The sequence below is a fragment of the Sebastes umbrosus genome, chromosome 2 (genome assembly GCF_015220745.1).
Source record: "Sebastes umbrosus isolate fSebUmb1 chromosome 2, fSebUmb1.pri, whole genome shotgun sequence".
NCBI classification, from domain to species: Eukaryota; Metazoa; Chordata; class Actinopteri; order Perciformes; family Sebastidae; genus Sebastes; species Sebastes umbrosus.
In genome coordinates this window covers 23,319,990-23,341,989 of record NC_051270.1, presented here as the reverse complement: position 1 = coordinate 23,341,989, position 22,000 = coordinate 23,319,990, and the positions used below count along the sequence as shown (strand labels likewise).

At 38.9% G+C, this 22,000-nt stretch overlaps 2 protein-coding genes across 3 annotated transcripts in view; both read left to right on the top strand.

Annotated features, from left to right (window-relative positions):
- Nucleotides 1-13,172, top strand: part of LOC119478400 (ephrin type-A receptor 6-like) — a 69,978-nt gene extending 56,806 nt beyond the window's left edge. The window contains exons 11-20 of the mRNA XM_037753123.1: nucleotides 2,618-2,723; nucleotides 5,213-5,283; nucleotides 7,748-7,873; nucleotides 9,447-9,632; nucleotides 9,775-9,836; nucleotides 9,941-10,150; nucleotides 10,239-10,388; nucleotides 10,488-10,681; nucleotides 10,899-11,048; nucleotides 12,338-13,172. Of these exons, the coding sequence (XP_037609051.1) occupies nucleotides 2,618-2,723; nucleotides 5,213-5,283; nucleotides 7,748-7,873; nucleotides 9,447-9,632; nucleotides 9,775-9,836; nucleotides 9,941-10,150; nucleotides 10,239-10,388; nucleotides 10,488-10,681; nucleotides 10,899-11,048; nucleotides 12,338-12,452 (1,370 nt within the window). The 3' untranslated portion in view covers nucleotides 12,453-13,172. The remainder of the gene's footprint in view (nucleotides 1-2,617; nucleotides 2,724-5,212; nucleotides 5,284-7,747; nucleotides 7,874-9,446; nucleotides 9,633-9,774; nucleotides 9,837-9,940; nucleotides 10,151-10,238; nucleotides 10,389-10,487; nucleotides 10,682-10,898; nucleotides 11,049-12,337) is intronic.
- A 1,615-nt stretch (nucleotides 13,173-14,787) lies between these two features.
- arl6 (ADP-ribosylation factor-like 6) lies at nucleotides 14,788-21,731 on the top strand. 2 transcript variants are annotated; one of them, XM_037789311.1, is made up of 8 exons: nucleotides 14,788-14,956; nucleotides 16,983-17,160; nucleotides 17,762-17,823; nucleotides 18,543-18,611; nucleotides 18,696-18,790; nucleotides 19,080-19,209; nucleotides 19,302-19,357; nucleotides 21,103-21,731. In XM_037789311.1, exons 2-8 carry the CDS (start codon nucleotides 17,041-17,043, stop codon nucleotides 21,126-21,128), a joined length of 558 nt encoding a protein of 185 aa, XP_037645239.1. In that variant the 5' UTR covers nucleotides 14,788-14,956; nucleotides 16,983-17,040; the 3' UTR covers nucleotides 21,129-21,731. The 2 variants fall into 2 exon arrangements, with proteins under 2 accessions (XP_037645239.1, XP_037645231.1); XM_037789303.1 differs by having other exon boundaries at nucleotides 14,791-14,956; nucleotides 17,007-17,160.
- The last annotated feature ends 269 nt before the right edge of the window (nucleotides 21,732-22,000 follow it).

Below are 22,000 nucleotides of genomic sequence, written 5' to 3'. Positions count from 1 at the left end.
GAAGGAATGGCACTCATATTAATCGCAAATTAATCAAATTTTTTTATCTATTCAAAATGTACCTTAAAGGGTGATTTATCAAGTATTTAATAATCTTATTAACCTGGGAGTGGGCAACTATGCTTGCTTTATGCAAATCTATGTAAATATTTATTATTGGAAATCAATAACAACACAAAACTATGACAGATATTGTCCAGAAACCCTCACAGGTACTGCATTTAGCATAAAAAATATGCTCAAATCATAACATGGCAAACTGCAGCCCAACAGGCAACAACAGCTGTCAGTGTGTCAGTGTGCTGACTTGACTATGACTTGCCCCAAAACTGCATGTGATTATCATAAAGTGGGCATGTCTGTGAAGGGGAGACTCGTGGGTATCTACAGAACCCATTTACATTCACATATCTTGAGGCCAGAGGTCAAGGGACCCTTTTGAAAATGGCCATGCCAGTTTTTCCTTGCCAAAATTTAGCGCAAGTTTAGAGCGTTCCTTCGCAACAATCTAGTATGACATGGTTGGTATCAATGGATTCCTTAAGTTTTTTCTAGTTTCATATGACGCCACTATCTTCACTCTAGCTCTAAAATGGGCCCGGTACAACCTAATATTCTGAAGTTGTGTTAATGCGTTAAAGAAATTAGTGGCATTAAAACGAATTTGCGTTAACGCGTTATTATCACGTTAACTTTGACAGCCCTAGTTGAAATTCGAATGGATATAAAGTTGTTGTTTTTTTAAACAATGCACAGGAGAAGAAAGGAACTTTAAAGCCGGAGATGTGAAGTCATTGGCGTTGATCAACAGCCTTGTAAAATCTCGGGGGACATTTTATGGTCATTCTTTGCTATGGATCAGTGAAACCCATCAGTGCTTCTTCAGGCATGAGCCATTTATTTAAATGTTTATAAGCTCTGTAAGTTCCTGATGCACACATAACGCTCCACTGATTCTAATCCTGAAATATGCAGGAATGCACATCCTCCTACAAGATACACACCTTAGGTGATGAATATGTAGATGTCCACCTTCACATTCTCATACTCCCATATGCATCCGGTGTTAGTCCATTTATATACTCGGATTGTGCTTCTACAAATGTGTCATCTGTTCTCTCACCTTGTTACGTACAGTGTTCACTCTCACATAGTGTTATGTCACAGAATGCAGGGATTTATGCTTTTTTCATGTTCACCTGTTTTCCTATTTGCCTTCATTCTATACCAACAGTTGGGGAAGTATTAAAGCGTTATCCTCAGTTAAATGTAGAATAAATGGTACTTTGGATTACTAAATAAATGTGTTGATTTCAACTAGGGCTGTCAAAATGAACACGATTACACGTTAATGAAAAGTCATTTTAATGCATTAACGTAACTTGCAAATTCTAGGCTGTAGTGGGCTCAGTTTTAAAGCTAGAGTGAAGATACTGGCATCGTATGAAACTAGAAAACCTCAGTTTGCCATGTTATGATTTGAGCATATTTTTGATGCTAAATGCAGTACCTGTGAAGGTTTCTGGACAATATTTGTTGGTTTTTTTTGTTGTTAATTGATTTCCAATAATAAATATATAAATACATTTTCATAAAGCAAGCTTATTTGCCCACTCCCATGTTGAAAAGAGTATTAATACATGATAAATCTCCCTTCATGGTACATTTTGAACAGATAAGAAAATGTGCAATTAATTTGCGATTAATCGGGATTAACTAAGGTCAATCATGCAATTAATTACAATTAAATATTTGAATCGATTGACAGCCATAATTTCAACAGATGTCACTGAGATGACCATTCAGTGATGCATCAGGAAATATTTCTGGCCTCTGTCTCCTGTTACCTCTCAAGGTTTTGTTAGAAATAAATAGACATACCGCTAAAGATAATGGTAATATTTGCCAGAAACTGATGCACAAAAATGCACAATCAAGAAGATATAATTATTTTTAAACCATGTCATGTCAGGTTTTATCACAAAGAGCAAAGCAATTCACTAAGTTGAGTCGTAAGGATCTGTTGTCAAAACCGTCTTTTAAAGATAATTATTTTCTTTATGAAAATATTTTTCATATGCATATTTTGTTGTTTGCTCACAGGAAAACGTGCAGAATAGTTTAAAACAGCTTTTAGTTACATAGAAGACTTTCCAACATACCAGTGGAAAATGAAAAGAAGTCGTGGTTTTAAATAGATTTATGCGAGCGCTGAGCCAAATTTCTCAGTGAACATGATGGACTGCTTATGTATCTCAATCTGGGTTTTTTTCTGGCATTGCAGTCTGATTTAGGCCCTGAATTCAGAACAGAAGCAGAGCACTTACAAGAATTTAAAATGAGCTTTTTATATGATTAATATGATCAATGCGGTTGCATTGTTCATTGATATGTTTAAGAAGGACAACCTGACAATAAGGATGATATAAACTGACTGGATGCCTTCTATTTTCAATAGTGATGAATTTACAAGCACAGAAACTGAATATCATTTTCATCATCATGTTCAGTAAATTGCAACAGCTTCATATCACGTAGTGTGTCAGTTCTCTGGTTATGTTAACAGGTAGTGACTGGTCTGACTGGGCTGGTTTTCCTTTGTTCTCTCTTTCCTCAGATCCTGATATCGCTGATCAGGGTCAAGTCCTGGTGGTCGTCACAGCGTCTGTAGGAGGCTTCTCCCTGTTGGTCATCCTCACCCTCTTCCTCCTCATCACTGGACGGTAAGACGGCCCCTTTATCTCTTTGGTGCTGGCTTATCGTTAACACACACACACACACACACACCTCTGTGCTTCTCTTCTCATAATCTCCAGAGTGACGCTTCAACCAGAAGTCTGTTAATGGATTCTCTTTTTGCCACCAAGCAGACGCTCTTATTTTCCAAATGGCTGAACCAATTTTCTGCCTAATTACTCAGCATGTAATGCATGTACCAGCAGTTTGCTCCGTTCCATTAACTTCCACAGGTTAGCTCAGACCGTTGTCTTCACTTCGCCTCTGGTTCACAGGGTTTTACCATTAGTGGCACTTATTAATAAACAATGAAAAATGACCCAGAATCTGTGGGTAATTTGTCTGGATTTTTACCTCATTATGTTACAAGCTCAAGTGATAATCTTTGATCACACAATTTGTAAACATCATACGCTGCAAATATCTGAACTCAAATGGGAACATTGTGTCTCACTTTATAGAAAAACAAATAGATTCAAGTACTTCCCAAACAACAAAAGGTAGACAATGGGCCTCATGCAAGAACATTTGTGTCCTAAATCTCTCTCTCGTTTATTTTGTGAAGTGCAAGTGTTCCAGGTCAGATTCACAAAACTCTCAACTGCACAAACTTGTCGTAAATCGCTTGTTTCAACTTGATGAACGCCTCCCGTTAATGAACCAGGTGCATGTTAGTGAGATTTGATCATTGGCATAATCAACGGCAATAAGTTGCTATGTAAGGCTATAAAGGTTCATTAACAATAATGTTACCCAATCATATATACAGTATGTAAACTCTGCCTCAGATTAATACATTATAATGTGTTGGATTTAGGGGGATCTATTAGCAGAAATGGAATATCCATACATCCACTATCAGTAACCGCTTATCCCATTCGGGGTCGCGGGGGTGCTGGACATTGGGTGAAGGTGGGGTACACCCTGGACATATAACCAGACTATCACAGGGCTGAAACATAGAGACAGACAACCATTCACACTCACATTCACACCTACGGGCAATTTAGAGTCAACAATTAACCTAACCTGCATGTCTTTGGACTGTGGGAGGAAACCAGAGAACCAGGAGAAAATCCACGAAAATGCAAACTCTACACAGAAGGGCCCCGAGCCGGGGTTGAACCTGCGACCCTCTTGCTGTGAGACGATAGTGCTAACCACTGCACGGCAGCCCAGAAATGGAATATAATATTCATAATTATGTTTTCATTAGTGTATAATCACCTAAAACTAAGAATCATTGTGTTTTCGTTAGCTTAGAATGAGCGACTTTCACGTTTTTACGTTACCTGAAAGCCACCGTAGTTCTCCGAAACGCTTGGAAAGGGAGGAGTGAGCGGAGGGGTATTCAATTGGTTGCAATCTGCAACCTCACCGCTAGATGTCACTAAATCCTACACACTGCTCCTTTAGTCAAACACGTGTACGTGCCTCTTAAGAACAAATCTGTTTGTACGAGTGGTTCTTGCATGAGGTTTAACAACATACCAGCGTCCAAAGACGTGCCCTGAAGATGTGTGTGTAATCCACATTTCAACACATATTAAATGTGTCAACAATTCAATGAATGTATTTTGGGAAAGGTTTGTATTTCTTGGAAAATCTCAGATATCTACTTCTGCTATTTCTGGGTTCCCTTCTGTCTGTTACTGTATACGTGAGCCCACATCAGAGCTAACCAGATATCTGTCTGAAACCTGCTCCTGTCCCTCCATTACGTGTACTAGAGAGATGTGGATGACAGTTATATACTGTTTCAGCCTTCTCAGGTGCCAATATCGGGCCACAATACAGAGGCAGAAAGACTACAGTATGAATGAAACTTAACAAAACCTGCTTGATCTCTAATTTCTCTTTGACCCAGGTTCAACTGAGTAAATAAAAAAAATTGGCTTCTGAATTATTTTCATTCAAATAAACTCCTCTAAAGTCAAAGGTTTCAAAGTATCAGCGTATTTTAATCCTATGGCAACATTTTCAAAGGGCAGCCTTCTCCTGTGTGGTTTGTATATGGAGGATGCACATTGTTCTTTTTGCTGAATACTAGTGTTTGATTGCTACTTTTGTCCCAACTCTCCCTCTCTGTGGAGACTGAGCCTTGAAAGCTTTGAACTCATGCGACTGTGAATAGGATAAAAGCTGGAAAATGGAAGAAAATAAAAAGAACCACACAAAGGCAAGAACAAAAATTGCTCTAAATGAATGGGTTATAGAAAAGAGGGAAATGTGTCTCTGTTTTTACACCAGAGATGTCTTTACAAAGCAAACGACTGGTGATGCGGCAACAGTTTCAAATGTTCACTTTTCCACCTTTTGTCACGACGGCAGTAAATCTGTTAGATGCCGTGATTGTCTTCTGCCGATAATGTCAACTAATTTAACACTGAGAGGGTTGAGGATGGTGAGGAAAAATAAGGTTTATGTGGTGATGAAGGTGATTCTTACTCTGTGGCCATCTGGTTCACCTGTACAGGTGTCAGGGGTACATTAAAGCCAGGATGAAGTCAGAGGAGAAGAGGAGGACTCGCTTCCACAGTGGACACGGTACTGTATATCATGTTTTTTATTGTGTGTGTGCTTTTAATTGCTTGTATGTCTTCTCACATTGTTGAGCATGCATTCTTCAACAGACTGCATGCTCCACCTCCCAGGGCTTTAACTTTGACACAAGCTATTCAAAGAGCGGTCACAGTTTGCCTCAGAGTTTTTTTTTTAATGCAGTTTTTATCCTGATCCACCACTCACCGATTATTGGAATGTGCCAAAACTCGGGTAACCGCTGTTCCATTTTAAGAATTACAGGATTGACCCAAGTGTGGCTCAACAATTGCAGATACAAACAGAGTTATTGATTGGCGCCACAGGGGAGGCGCAGCAGCATTCTTGGGGAACAAAATGGTGTCCTGTAATTTACTAAGACAGTTCAGTGAGAGAGCTCTTGTAGGATTCGATCCGAGGCCTGCAGGGACACAAGTGTGGCTCCCGAGACAAATCCAACCATTCTACCGTCTTATCTGTGGGCCAGATTTGGGGATTTGGGATTGATCCGAAAGAAGGACTGTGAATGAAAATATTGTAACATGCTGACATACCAATACCTCCACAAAGACACACACACGGAAAGAAACGGACACAAGGCCCGCATGTATTGGTGTCTTCAAATGGGGACGTGTTTACCGTGTTCAGGAGAAGAGTCCATATGGACCCTCTTGTGGTATTCACAACCTCGTAAGTGGAAAGTTTCTGAAAGCTCTGAGTTCACGAGTTGTGACGTGTCTGTTGATTTGGTCAGAAATGGCAGATGCCACGGAAGTTGATTTCTCGGTGCATAATAAGTTGATATATTGTAATTTTAGTTGTTTATTGTTTTGCTTTCTCATTTTATAATATGTCTGAGGAAAATGTTGATATTCTCAACGGCCTCATCTTTTTCCTCTGTCATTATGCCTTTGCATTTACTGCATTATGTTACCCACTTGCCAGCTTGCTCAATTGTTAGCCTCTGTGGCTTCTAGACGCCGACAGAAATGTTAATATTGCCGTTGCTTAGCAGCGGTGTTCTCACGACTTAACCACTTGAACGCCAAGCATATTGTGTACACAGCTTGTAAACACAAGCTCACAAGTTTCATTTGAAGGCACCATATGTGTGCACAACTACTGTTTGTCTTTATGCTTTCTCCTTTTCCCCCAGTGTACAGAAAGTTGGATCGACTTTTGCTGCAGAATTATCTAGTCATACTTTTTTTAATTTTGCATATCATCTTGTTTTACTTGCAGCTCATGATGAAGACTGATAACAATCTTGCTGATACAAATATGCATGTACATTATGAGCCTTTTCTTCAAATATGATGAAATAATTTGAGTAGTTCTAATCCTCGCCTACCACAGTCCTTTCTTGTTTGTCTGTTCTTGTGTGCTGCGGAGGCATCACCTAGACAGGGGATGCCAGCAGGCTCAACAAACTGTAAGAAAAGGCTTGTTCTGTTATAGAGCTGAGCTTAGACACCCTGGAGACAGAGGCAGAGTGTAGACTCCAAACTGGAATCTATCTCAGACGAAGCCTTCAACCCTCTACAATATGAGCTGACAGAGCTATAAAGTACATTTAGTCCCCAGCTCATCTGCTCGAGGTGTACCAGGGGCTGCTTCAACTTATCATTTGTGCCAGTCATCATGCACAGCGCTCACTGCAGCATCGTCCCCAGCCCCAGCCAGGGAGGAGGATACTGAAGCCTGGCTGCCTGCAATGTCTTTATATACGCTGCTCTGGGGCATTTTCTTTCTGAGCTCCTTTTTTTTGCCGTTTTTCCTCCATCCCTTGACGAAATAACAGAGAAAAAAACTTACAGTGGAAGCAAATACAACATTAATTGTGGTCTCATACAGCTGAAGCCAGAATCAACTTCTCGCACAGCCTCAATAAAAATTACATCATATGCTTCAATATATCCAAATTTCCTGCAGCACCGTAGTACAAAGATAACATCTTTATGCAGGCAAAAGCGTCCGAATGAAAGATTCATTCTGCATTTTGAATAAATTAAGAAAATGACGACATCGTGGTTCACAAAACACACAAAAAACGAATGTGTAAGAGTTTCATACACGTTGTAGAGTAAATTGTAAGACCTTATTCTACATGGATTAAAGTTGTGTTTAAGAAAAGTATTTTAAAATCTGATAACTTAAGTAAGATTTTGAATGCAGGCCTTTTGCTTGTAGCAGAGTATTTCTACACTGTCGTAGGTCTGAGTATTTCTTCCACCACCGTGCACAAATAATCTGATCTGCATGAGTTCCATGTTTCCATTATTATTATACCGTAAGAAGTGCTAACGGTGCCAACGCACGTCTGTAAACTTGAGTGTTCGCCATGGACATTTCTGCAGATTATCATTGTGTTTGAGATGTGTGTGTGTGTGTGTGTGTGTGTGTGTGTGGTTTCATATTCCAATATGATATGTTGTAAACTATTGTAATTGTAATATTTCTTCTCTTCCAGTCCCGTTCTCTGGGATAAAGACCTATGTGGATCCAGACACGTATGAAGACCCCACTCAGGCTGTGGAGGAATTTGCCAAAGAGATAGACCCCTCATACATATGCATCGAGAGGGTGATCGGTGCAGGTAAAATGGATACACATATCTAAATACTCACATACACAAATGTATACAAGCATTAACTCATACTGTATACTGTACATGTGTTCCCTGTATTTATGGCAGGAACAGCACAGGTGTCACCTGTGTGCTAGAGGAATACATCAATTATTCTAATGCGTGATGGTAACCAGATAGAAGAGGTTATCTAGTGTGTGTGTCTGGATATTTCCTAAATTCCTATTTAGGGTTACACAGGAATATTGTAAAAATGTCCCTACGACGGTTGTCTAGTACCTGTGTTGGAGAAATGGTCACCTTTTATGTTGAGTAATATTTTTATTTTATAAGAAATGTTAAACCTCATAAAGTTTTAATTTAATTTTTTCTTAGCACGCAGATTTTAAAGTAGTTTATGGTATTGTACTTTAGGGGAGCCAAGCCAGTGCTGCTGACTATGACTAATAATGTTCAATGGTTCATTAAGTCGAACAGATTGTGTCTGCTATTTAGCCCATGAGTAATTATGAAGGTTGTCTAGTTTCTGTAACATTAACTCCATCTGGTGGAGGCAGTGTGTACTTACAGATGTTTAAACAGCAGTATTCTGTCATGTTTCCATATTTCTCTTTTGTTTCAATTACAAGTTTGAATTGATTAACAAACTGTGAATCATAATGTTTAATTCACCTGATTTATTGAAAGCAAAAGCATACATTTGTACTTTACAAAGAGCAGGAAATAATGACAAATTATATGGGCAGTCATCACTGAATAAATGTATTGTTTTCACTATTTCACAGAGTTGCAGTAAATTGAACACTATTTGGAATAACTCTTATGGCACTAGTTCCCAACCTTTTTCCTTAAGGGAACCCTTTTCCTATCATTGAGTAAACTGACAACCCCTGAATAAGTGACATATTTTATAGATATTTCATATTATATTTAATGCATAACAATAACCGTAAAGAACTACTGATAAACTATACAATTAATCCAAATGGTGAACGCAATAACTGCAGGAAATTTGTGTAAAACGAGGGATTTGGATGAATTTTGAGCAGATTATATGCCGTGAATATTGCATCAGAGATGAGTATTCCTGTTATTTCTAGGTTTTTTAATACAATTCTTTCTGTATTATTTATTTGTTCTCATTTTTAACAATCATAAATACTTAATATGTTAATTTTTCTGGACAAACTCAGTGTTTTCTTCTCCCTCATGCTTGGCCATTGTTCTGTTATATCTTTGGTTGTTTTAACTGCATGCTCTACGAACGCAGGACGAGGGTTTTCAGCAGAGAGAGAAAGCTCTGTGAATATAACTTTCAGGTTCTTTACCGTGCCCTTATCCTGTTTATATCTTAAATAATAATCTAAACTTTAAAAATAACAATTTCATTTAGTTTTCTTAACAGAACTGAATGAAATGGCGAGATTATAGGCCAACTGTATATTTTAAAAAAAAGGGTGTCTTACACCCTTTAAAATCAACCCTCCCCCCCTGAAACTTTGTCAACCCCCAGGTTGGAAACCATTGTCTTATGATATGTGACAGATTTTGCACCCTTTTATGTGTTGTGTTGTTTTGACAGGTGAATTTGGAGAAGTCTGTAGCGGTCGGCTGCGCATCCCTGGAAGGATGGACATTGCTGTGGCAATAAAGACACTTAAAGGTGGCTATATGGACCAACAGAGGCGAGACTTTTTGCGTGAGGCTTCAATCATGGGACAGTTTGACAACCCCAACATCATCAGGCTGGAAGGAGTGGTCACTAGGAGTAAGCTCTATATGTCTATCTGTCTGTGTGTGCTTTTGCATATAGGTGTTTTTCCTCTTCCGCATCAGTTCACGATATTCTTTACTTTAGTCTCTTTTCCTCCGTTTGTCACTAAAATCCCATCTTTTACCTTTTTCCTCAGGCAGACCAGTAATGATAGTCGTTGAGTACATGGAGAATGGAGCACTTGATTCTTTCCTCCGGGTGAGAGGAATATTCACAGATGTACACCTGTTTCCGGAGGAAATATTGTCCTCCATGCATCATATTTGTCCTCTCTCTCTCTCTCTTTCTCACAACGACTCCAGACACGTGATGGGCAGTTCACGGTGCTCCAGCTGGTCGGCATGCTGCGCGGCATCACAGTGGGCATGACCTATCTTTCAGATATGGGTTACATTCACAGAGACCTCGCCGCTCGCAACATCTTGGTGGATGAAAACTTGGTGTGTAAGGTGTCTGATTTTGGCATGTCCAGAGTCTTTGAAGACGACACTGAATCAGCCTACACTGCTACAGTGAGTGTGGATCTTACAGTCACTGCAGGATATTACAGTCTGACAGTTATTACAGTAGCTTTAATCTGTGTTGTTGTTTTTCTGCCAGGGAGGAAAGATACCAATACGCTGGACGGCACCAGAGGCTATTGCTTATGGAAAGTTTTCCACAGTTAGTGATGTATGGAGCTACGGCATCGTCATGTGGGAGGTGATGTCATATGGTGAGAGGCCATACTGGGAGATGTCCAATCAAGATGTAAGCTACTGATCACATTAAAACTCAATAACCACTAAAGCACGGTCAACACAAAAAATCATTTGTCATTTGTACTCAACTTGTTGATGTTCATCTCAGGTCATTTTATCAATTGAAGAAGGATACCGTCTACCAGCACCGATGGGCTGCCCTGTGACGCTGCACCAGTTGATGTTGCACTGCTGGCAGAAGGAGTCGAACCAGCGCCCACGCTTCAACAACGTGCTCTCTTTCATGGACAAACTCATAATTAATCCCAGTAGTCTGCTCACTCTGGTGAATGATGTGCACAGGTAAGTATCAATATATACAGACACTCTGTGAAAGGACCAAACTGATGGTTTTGCATGTTTTAGCCCAACTACAGTATAAGTTATGTAAACTTCATAGGGAAGGTTGTACACACAGTTTATCGTTCAAAACTACTGTAATGGCAAATATTTTATATTCAGATCAACAATATGCTAACGTTTCTCTTTGTATTCCTGAACTTTCTGCTTTCCATCTCAGCTACCCTGACTCCCCAGAGGACATGCCAGACTACCCTCTCTTCATCTCTATCGGCGACTGGCTCGACTCCATCAAAATGAGCCAGTATAAGAACAACTTCCTTGCAGCAGGATACACAACACTGGATTCCATTTCGACCATGAGTATAGAGTGAGTGAAGCACAATTATACAGAGTGCAGCTACAGTATCTAAAAGCACACTAAAAGGAAACGGGCATCAAAGGAAGAGAAAAATGGTGAATTTGCAATAAAACTGATTCCACTACTAAGCTTTGGCAAGAAATGATCTGTTCAGTATGTGTATGTATGCATGGACAGATTACTGAATGGGCGTACTGGGAGCAGGCAGAGGGATCCAACAGGTTAGGGGGCCCCTGGGCCAGAGCCTCAGTTTGAAGTTACTGCTAACATTTCTTGTTGGGAAGTCAGAAAGAGACATTAAACCACCAAAAAGAGACACAAAACAACCAAAAAGAGACACAAACAACCAAAAAGAGACAGAATACAACAACAAAGACACGCAAAACTTCTACAAAGAAATGCAAAGCGGCCAAAAAGAGACGCAAAATGTCTACAAAGAGATGCAAGGTAACCGCAGAGACAGGATACGACAACAAAAACGCAAAGTGACCGAAAAAAGACAGGATACAACAACAAAGAGATGCAAAACGTCTACAAAGAGACGCAATGCGACCAAAAAGAGACAGGATACAACAACAAAGAGATGCAAAGCGACCAAAAAGAGACAGGTTACGACAGCAAAGAGATGCAAAATGACCGAAAAGAGACAGGATACGACAAAAAGAGGCGCAAAACATCTACAAAGAGACGCAAAACATCTATAAAGAGACGCAAAGCGACCAAAAGGAGACGCAAAACAACCAAAAAGAGACAGGATAAAACCACAAAGAGACGCAAAACGTCTACAAAGAGATGCAAAGCGACCAAAAAGAGACAGGATACGACAACCAAGAGATGCAAAGTGACCGAAAAGAGACCAGATACAACAACAAATACGCAAAATGACTAAAAAAGAGACAGGATACGACAAATAAGAGATGCAAAATCTCAAAAAAGAGACACAAAACCACCAAAAAGAGACAAAATACATCTACAAAGAGATGCAAAATGACCAAAAAGCTGTCTCTTTAAATCTGTAGCTCTTGTTCTTATGTAGGAGAGGTGGGAGGGGGGGTTTACATGTCTGTGCCCAGGACCCATTGTCTCATAATCTGTCCATGTATTTATGTGTAACTATATTACTACTAATACTAGTATTACAGTACTTTGTCCCTCTATTCTAAATATGATTATTGTTCACATTATCAAGTTTTCCCAGTGTGCTTGTTGCAGGTTAAAGTGAGGTGACACAACTTTATTGCATGCTTGTCAGGATGTACCAGTGGGTCTGCTGTAAATCCTCTTCTTCTCCCCTTCAGCGACATCCGGCGTATCGGGATCTGTTTGATTGGCCACCAGAGGAGAATCATAAGCAGCATACAGTCCCTTCGCTTGCAGCTTCACCACATCCAACAGAGTGGCTTTCAAGTGTGAGACCCTCGCACAGAGACAGACTGTGTGTGTGTGTGTGTGTGTGTGTGTGTGTACACACCGAGCCGGAAACAAACCAGACTTCCTTGACATCGTCATTCAACTAATTGCACAAACACCAGACTGTTGGGTGTAGCAGGTACCACACGCTGCTCATGTGAGAGCGGTCCGCTGCTAGACACACACACTTGCTCTAGTTAATACACACTCATCAACTTCTGGATCATTATCAATACAGCCTCCACAACAACCAACCTCTGTCAGCGTTGGCCGAATGCGGTCTCTTTATTATCTCAGCAACTACTAGCATCCACTTGAATTTAGGACTTCTTTTCTCTAGTGTCTATTCAAGTGTTCACCAATACCTCTGCTCTTTCCAAGTGACAATCCAATGGTTTCTATTGACTTTGAATGGTCTCAAGTCAGTTACCTCATGACCAGAAAAGACATGGAGAGGATAGAAGGTATGGTAGTGAATGGTACAGTGTGTGATTTTAATAACAACCTTTCCAGCTGGTTAATGAAATAATTCACCAGAAGTAAAGATCGACAGAATGGTAAATACAATCATGTTTTTTGAACTGAAGACCGCTGAATGTCAAAAGATTTTATAGAAATGTACGTTCTATCCTCATGATAATGCAGTATGTCTTGTACAAAAAGTCTTGTGAAAGTTATGTTTTATTCAGTATGTTTGTTCCTTAATAAACAACCCTATTTTAATACTTCGTTTTCTCTCAGACTTTAACCACCCCAGGCTCCAACATCTACCTCTCTTCAAAGCAGGCGCTTAATTGCTCATGGACATTAACACACACACACATAAGTATCCATGGATGCGCTCTCTCTCTCAAACACACACATGCACAATAACTGTCCTCTTAATTGTCACTCAAGAGACTGACACGTTTTCTGGACATGAAGAAGTGTCAGGTGAGTTTGTCAAATGGGTGCTTGTGGTAGGTTATAGCTGAAAGGCATACAGACCTTAAAGAGCCTGAGACAATGGGAAAATATGTGATTTTATAGGGATGTCAAAGTTACACATTAATTAATTAACATTATAATTAACACATTAATGCAAGCGATCATCCGGAGGTTGTAGCGGGCTCAGATTTAAAGCTTGAGTGAAGATACTGGCACTCATATGAAACTAGAAAACCTGGGTTCTTTGGGGACCCACGAGTTTCCCCTTTACAGACATGCCTACTTTATGATAATCACATGCAGCTTTGGGGCAAGTCATAGTCAAGTCAGCACACTGACACACTGACAGCTGTTGTTGCCTGTTGGGCTTGAATTTGCCATGTTTTGATTTGAGCATATTTTTTATGCTAAATGTAGTACCTGTGAGGGTTTCTGGATAATAATAAATATATTTGCATGAAGCAAGAATATTTGCCCACTCCCATGTTGATAAGAGTAATACTTGACAAATCTCCCTTCAAGGTACATTTTGAACAAGGTGCGATATGAATCATGGACAATCATGCGATTAATTGCGATTAAATATTGCAATCAATTGACAGCCTTAGTTATTTTTAGAACTATAGTATAGTATAGTATGCTATAGTATACTGTTTTTTTTCATAAAGGCATATGTTTTTCAATTCATTGTCCATATTTTACTATGATTGTCCAAAGGGATTTGCATAGTGAACTTACAAATGCAATTGCAGGGATAAAACAAAAACTGAAAAAAACAAAAACTGAGATAATTGGTAAGTAAAAGAAAAAATGAATAAATAAAGTGCTGTGAACACACAGTAGTGTAAAGTTGCATCATACTCAACATAAACTATTACTTTTTCAATTTTAACCTCAAAAGATTTTTTTTGCAGGAAGTGGTTTCCTTTTTTTTATCGGTAATTCCTGCACATTTATTTATTTGTTTATTTATTTATTTTTCCTTTGTTTTTCTTTTCATTTATTTATTTTTTTTATTGAAGAAAATTAATTTACAAACATTAAGGCATTGTAATCTAAACTCAATACTTCTAACATACAAGGCACAATTGGATAGGAACGATAACCTAAATTATAACAAAAATAATATAATAACAAAAATAAAAGAGGGGGTAGAAAATAATTCAAGGAACAAAAACGAAATGCATAATGTGTAAATACACAGTAGGGTAACTATTACTTTTTCAATTTTAACCTCAAAAGCCTAAGATTTTTTTTGCAGGAAGTGGTTAATTTCTGCATATTTATTTATTTGTTTATTTATGTATTTTTCTTTGTTTTTTCTTCATGTATACTCCTGTATATACCTTTATTCTCCAGCAGCAGCAGGTGGGAGGCAGCATGCTTGTCCTGCAGGTGGCAGTCTGGAGTCAGCTGACTGGTCTCCCAGCAACAGCACAGTGTAAATATCTGTTTCCTCTGTTGGCTATAGGAGCATGAGAGAGAGAGAGAGAGAGTAGAGGAGAAATGAATGAAACACTGGTCTGACCCTGCTCATTTAAAGTGCATCCTGAAAGCAACACCTCAAGGCTAAAATACAGGTAAGATCCAGCTCTAACAACACAGTCTGGGTGAAAGGATAATGCTTTAACGCTAACTGTAGCAGCTATAACGTTAAGCTAGCTAAGTTAGGTTCAAGGCAAGGCCTATAGATGGAGGTTAGGACATGGGTCTTGGAGTGTAGGGTATGACGCATGCGCAGTGTAACTGAAGCTGCGTTGCGATTGGCTCAATTTCGGCGAGTGCCGACCAGATTCTACTGCGCATGTGCAATACCCACCGGTATTATGACGCGTGACCTAGCCTCCTTTCCAATAGCCTTGTGTTCCAGACACGGTTAGTTAGCTCAACGTTACTTCATGTTGTCTCTCATGTGTGTCTTGTGAAAATGTTAGTTAGATAGTTTAATGTTACTGCACACGTTAACATCCAGCAAAGCTACAGTAAGTAACCTAGCAGCTGGAGGTTAGCTAAGGCTAGCTAGCAACAGTAACAACAAGAGATTAACTATATAGCGTTAGCTGTTAATGAATGTTAATTACGTTAGACCTGTAAGCACGTTAGCATTAAGCTAACAGCAGGCGACATAATGCTATCTGTGTGTTACAATCTGTGATGTTAAAAAGCTCGGACCAAGCCAACAGTCTTGGTGTAGTCATGGACTCTGACCTGAGCTTTAACAGCCACATTAAGACAATTACAAAGACAGCCTACTATCACCTGAAGAATGCAGCAAGAATTAGAGGACTGATGTCTCAGCTGGATTTGGAAAAACTAGTCCATGCATTTATCTTCAGCCGACTTCACTACTGTAAAGGTGTCTTTACTGGTCTTCCTAAAAAAATGGATCAGACAGCTGCAGCTGATTCAGAAGAGTCCTCACTCTGCTAGAGTCCTCACTAAGACCAAGAAAAAGGATCACATCAGTCCAGTTCTGAGGTCTCTACACTGGCTCCCTGTCTCTCAGAGAATTGATTTCTAAATACTCCTGCTGGTTTATAAAGCACTAAATGGTTTAGGGCCAACATACATTTCTGATCTTCTGCTATGTTATGAACCATCCAGACCTCTCAGGTCATCTGGATCAGGTCTGCTTAGTGTCCCCAGAGTCAGAACTAAACATGCAGAAGCAGCGTTCAGTTTTTATACACCACATATCTGGAACAAGCTCCCAGAAACCTGCAGGACTGCAACAACTCTGAGTTCTTTTAAATCAAAGCTTAAAACTTTCCTGTTTGCTGCTGCCTTTTATTAAACCAGATCATGATCTTATACTGCACTAGAGCTTTTACTCTTCTGTGTCATACTCTATTTTAGCTTCTATCCTAGCTTTAAGTTTTATTTTCTAATCTTTAATGTTTTTATCTTTTTATGACTGTTTTAATTATGTCTTAATGTTCTTTTGCACTTTGTCTTAATGTTCTTGAATGTTTATGTAAAGCACTTTGAATTGCCCTGTTGCTGAAATGTGCTATACAAACAAAGCTGCCTTGCCTTGCCTTGCCTTGCCTTGATAGCTGCAAGGAGCTGTTGCTCTGTAACTAATAAACACAAACGTCTTTTCCTAACATTAACAATAAACTAGGTGAAATGTGTTAAATGCTAATTAACTAACAGCTAATGCTAAATGGGCTCAGGGAAAACGTTAGCAATACTCTTTGAAATTAGTTAAAGAGTTTCTTAGGCAATGGGAAGGGATGTTTGTTTCCCAATCAAAACAAAAGTCCATTCACTGATAAATGCACACTAGGTTTGCCTCAAAGCAACAAAAGTAAATTAGAAGATACTGCCAAATGAATAATTTCAAATAAGTTTTATGCAATATTATATTAATTTCTGGTATGCACTGCAGGAGCACATTTTACCCAGAGCAATAAGTCAGAATTAATCAGTATAGATGAGCAGAACTTTGTCCCTCTGGTTTCTGTTTCAACAAAGGTGCTAATGTGAACCTCTAAAACAACTGGATCTGTGCAAGAGATGCTGTTACCATCTAACTGTTTATTATTATAAACTTATGTTGGACTTAACTTACTTATACAATTATTATATTATAAAAATGATGAGTATTTTATGGCCTTTTTCTTGTAAATCAGACAGACAGCTGGTGGTTGCTGGCTAGCCAATGGGGCTGTTTGACAAGTTGGCCGGATGGCTGGGGTTGAAGAAGGAGGTGAATGTGCTGTGTCTTGGTCTGGACAACAGTGGAAAAACCACCATCATCAACCAACTCAAGCCCTCTAATGTAAGTCTACTCAATGCTTTTTCTACAGTGACGCTGCAAAGGACTAAAGTAGCAGTGAGTTTCTGACATAACTAATGTTTTCACTCACACACTCATGCACTTGTGATATTCATGTCTGCCAAATTAGTGATTACAGGAGTTGTGCACATCCATATTCCATATTATTGCCTCTGTTTTCCTATACTTATCCACATTATCTTCATAAAATATATATTTTTTAAGAAAAAAAGTCTGAATTCTCTGATTCCAGTTTCTTAAATGTGATTATTTTCTGGTTTCTTTACTCCTCTATGACAGTAAACTGAATATCTTTGAGTTGTGGACAAAACAAGACACTTGAGGACGTCATCTTGGGCTTTGGGAAACACTGATGAACATTTTTCACCATTTTTTGACATTTTATAGACCAAACAACGAATCGATTAATCAAGAAAATAATCAACAGATTAATCAACAGTGTAAATAATCGATAGTTGCAGCCCTACTACAGATCACTTGTTTATGGTTAACCTTGCATTTTTGTGGTGAACTAGCAAGAACTTTCAGACATGTTGCCTATTTAGGTTTTTCTTCACAATATGCTGCTGTATTTGTCTTCCAGGCTCAGGCACAAGACATCGTCCCAACCATTGGCTTCAGCATAGAGAAGTTCAAGACATCCAGGTAGCTGTTTATCATAAAACAACAACTTGTTGGACATTTAATAAATTGGTAGTCCAAGAAATGTTATGTCATCTTTTAATAGTTGCATATTTCTGTCTCAAGTAAATTCATATAATAATAGCGCTATACAGATACGTATATTCAGCCCCTTCTCATTCTCGTGGTGTTAAATAGGGATGCTTTGTCATGGCCGTCGGCGTTTGGTACCACTGCACAAGGCACCCTTAAGTAATGGTATGAAATGCACCGGGCGTTCCATTAAATATAATGTAAACCCATCCGCGGCAACAGTAAACGCGGCCGGGAGTGTGGTGATGTAGTTTAAAGAGCAAAAGAGACACAGCGGGCGGGTGAGAGGGGAGGTAGATGGGTAAACAAACATGAGGCTCTCTTCCAGGAGATTGCTGTTCGTGTCCTGTTCGTCACGTTACAATCAGCTGTTCCTTCGTGTCCCATGTTCACAACATTTAGAATCATTTTCACTGACAAACGTAGTAGTTTTAAGCTCAACCATGTATTTCTTTCCTAAACCTAACTATGGTGGTTTTGTTGCCTAAACATAAAGTGACGCCAAAGGTAACTATAGTGGTTTTGATGTTGAAAATAAAGTGACGCCAAGGAGCGTGATAAAGCAGCGGTATGTGACGAGTTTGGATGAGAACGTGTTGATATATTGTGTTTAACCCTGTACAAACATTTTCTCTCTTCTCTTCTTGTAGTCTTTCCTTCACAGTGTTTGACATGTCTGGTCAAGGCAGATACAGAAACCTTTGGGAACACTACTATAAGTGAGTGTGCCAGTGCTACAAAACAATTACAATACAATTTGCCGTTTGATGTTAATTCCTGTTATCTCTTTTTGTGTTTCTCAGGGAAGGCCAGGCTATCATATTTGTCATTGATAGTGCAGACAAACTGAGGATGGTCGTAGCCAAAGAAGAACTGGACACATTACTAAACCATCCCGGTACGCTCATGTACATTTAGCATTATTCTTGAACTTGGGTTTGAATCCCAGCCCTGTTAACTGTTAACTGTTGTGTCTCAAACTGTTGGGCTATTTTCAGTCCAAACTACGCAAAGACGGGTGTTTAGTAAAGCGAGCACACATTTTGTTTTTGCCAATAACACAATTTATATATTTGTTTCAAGTTGCCTTGGTTTCACAATATTCTTCCTATTAATTAGCAGAACTGAATAACATAACTGATTTATAACAGTAACGTTCCGACATCACCCTCTTACTCTCACAACAGATATTAAACACAGGAGGATTCCCATCCTGTTCTTTGCCAACAAGATGGATGTCAGGGATGCTGTGTCTTCTGTCAAGGTCTCACAGCTGCTCTGTTTGGAGAACATCAAAGATAAACCCTGGCACATCTGGTATGAACATACATGCACACTTATTTCCACACCCAAAAAAAAAAATAAATAAATTGAATTTTTTTTTAATATGACGTGTTGATTTGTTTCAGTGCCACCGATGCTCTGAAAGGAGAAGGTTTACAGGAGGGAGTCGACTGGTTACAAGGTATGTTGAGAGTTCATATGAGTGAGAGTGGGAGTATCATGGTGTGCTGAGCTCAGAGTGGAGTTTGGTAGACATTTTATTCATTATTAAAGGGATAGTTCGGGTGTTTTGAAGTGGGGTTGTATGAGGTACTTATCCATAGTAGGTGTATTACCTACGGTAGATAACGGTCGGCACGCTGTGTTATGGACTTAAAGTAGTTGTATAACTTCAAGTTTAACATTAGCCACCTAGTGCAGACATGGCCACAGTTAATTAGCAAGGAGAACCAAATCTTTATTTACTGTATGCATTTTATGTATTTTTGTATGTCTACTATTTTTACTTTAAACTCTCATCAATTGGCCTATTAGTTTATTGTTGGATGATGTAGTTTCGGTGTTTATAATTGTGAAATTTCCAAGGATATAGTTTTGTTTCTATTACAAGTTTATTATCTTTCATCCTCATTTAAAGCCAAAACAAACATGTTCCCAGTTAATCCTACACATGGGGGCGCCCCAGTAGCTCACCTGGAAGAGCGTGCGGCCCATGTCCAGAGGCTGAGTCCTTACCCAGGGTTCTTTGATGCATGTCATCCCCGCTCTCTCTCCCTTTGATAACTACTGTCACTGTCACTATAAATAAAGGCATAGAAGGCCAAAAATAGTCTTTGAATCCTACACGTGTAGAATTTATCTTTGTTTTTCTCCACATCAAAATGGACTATATGTTTGTTTTGATGCATATGTGTTTATGACTGAAAGTTTGACTGCACATAACTTTGTATTAACCTGCGAAGTCTGTTCCACTACATCAACATCATTTTCTTTTCTTTTTATTATGTTGAACGCTTTCATTCAAATCCTTCCATAGATCAAATTATGCAGTGAGTACTGGGTGTTTTATAAGTGTTATTTATTGTGTTCCTGCATAGCTGTAAAATATTGTATTTAAAATATATATATATATATATATGTATATATATATATTTTCCTTACCATGTTTACTGTGTAATTGTGATTTTAGTCTTAGAGTAGCTGAGTGAACCACAAGGTCAATCTGTACTAACAGTACAGTTAGGTCTGTCACGATATCACATTTTTAATACATGATTATCACGGCGGCTAAAAGATTTCACAATAACGGTATCATCGTGATATCCATAGAAAGTTTGAAAATAATAATCATAATGCGATCCGTTTTGTCTCTGTTTTGGCAAATTAATTACAAACTATAACTATAGTATATAGTAACTATAGCTGTACAAAAGTAAATATCACGTTTATCAGTACCGGTGTATCGCAACACTGCTTAGTACAGTATGTCTAAAACTCATCACCTACAGCCTTTTGGCTTCCTATTGCACCTCGTAAATCAAGCATCCCTCAATAAGGGTGGTGCTGATGTCCGATATCTAATTCACAAAGCAGTGTGCTCCACCTGAAGTCTATACCTAGAGTATCAAATACTCAGGTTTCAAGGCTCGAAAGGTGACTCTGAAAGGCTTAGAGCTCTGTTTGGTTCACAGCATTTACATGGAGTCCAAACATCCATAGAAACTTCTCAATCTGCTCCAGCAGCATGATCCATTTCTCTGCTGTTGATCCACATGCTGCTCAGTATGCTGGTTCCCACCATTATGAGAGACAGTGGTACATAATATTCATAACACAATACATAATTATACGCTGATTTTTTAATTGTTTTTTTACACAACTTGCTCTATATTTTGCTGATTGACTGCATTTCTCACATTTTTCCAGATCAAATCAAAACAATGAGAACGTGAGGGCATGAGGTTGGACGCGCCGGAAGTAGCAGCATCCATGGAAGTCTTTTGTGAAAGACGGGTTGACCCTGTTTTCAGAGGTACCATGGAATAGTAATGGTTTTAATGGGGTGTTTAGATGGTTCTTGGATGTGTGTGGTTTCAAACATGATTTGATTCTGCTGGTACAAGTAGTAACAGTAAAACTGCATCCACCGACAGGACTGAGTCGATGAGAAACATTCAAATTCATTTTGGACAAATTCTTACATTTCCATGCAAGCATTATGAGTTTGAATACAGCTGTCCAAAGGGGCAGTAAAATGTTAAAAATATGGAAGATTCTATTTCCACTTATAATATCCCTCCCACTTCTTAATGTAACAGGCTCACAGGGATCGTGATGAACCATAGCTGCATTTAAACAATATTTGTGTTTTGGTGCTGTCTTCAATTTTAAATACCTGGGATGTTTTGAGAAAAGACAAATTGTTGGGTGTCTGACAAATGGTATGTGCCACCTTCCCTGAAGAGAGCGTCCAAAATCGCATAGAATGTACTACTATGGGTACTATCTTTCAATATACTTTTGTGTGAATAAACAGTAGTATGCATCTTTTCGGACACACTGAGCAGTAATTTACGTCATCACTTCCTGAGAGCCTCCTTGCCGGTTGGAGACGTGTAACCATGGTAACCTGTGCCAACCTCGTGTGACTAAAACGATGATTTGTGAGAATCAAAGTCTGAATTAATTTAAAATATAGCAAAGTGAAATCTTATACTTACACTTAAATTGAAGCGTTATTGACGTTACAGAGCTGTCCGTCAACGTCTGTTATGAACGTTGTCGTTACTATTGAATTGCATTGTGGGATATTTATGCTGCCGTA

Excerpts from the sequence above, each read along its gene's own strand:
- arl6 (XM_037789311.1), top strand. The coding sequence starts at position 17,041 with ATGGGGCTGTTTGACAAGTTGGCCGGATGGCTGGGGTTGAAGAAGGAG. Across the intron at positions 19,210-19,301 it reads GATAAACCCTGGCACATCTG|TGCCACCGATGCTCTGAAAG; the intron begins GTATGAACATAC and ends GATTTGTTTCAG. Across the intron at positions 19,358-21,102 it reads GGGAGTCGACTGGTTACAAG|ATCAAATCAAAACAATGAGA; the intron begins GTATGTTGAGAG and ends ACATTTTTCCAG.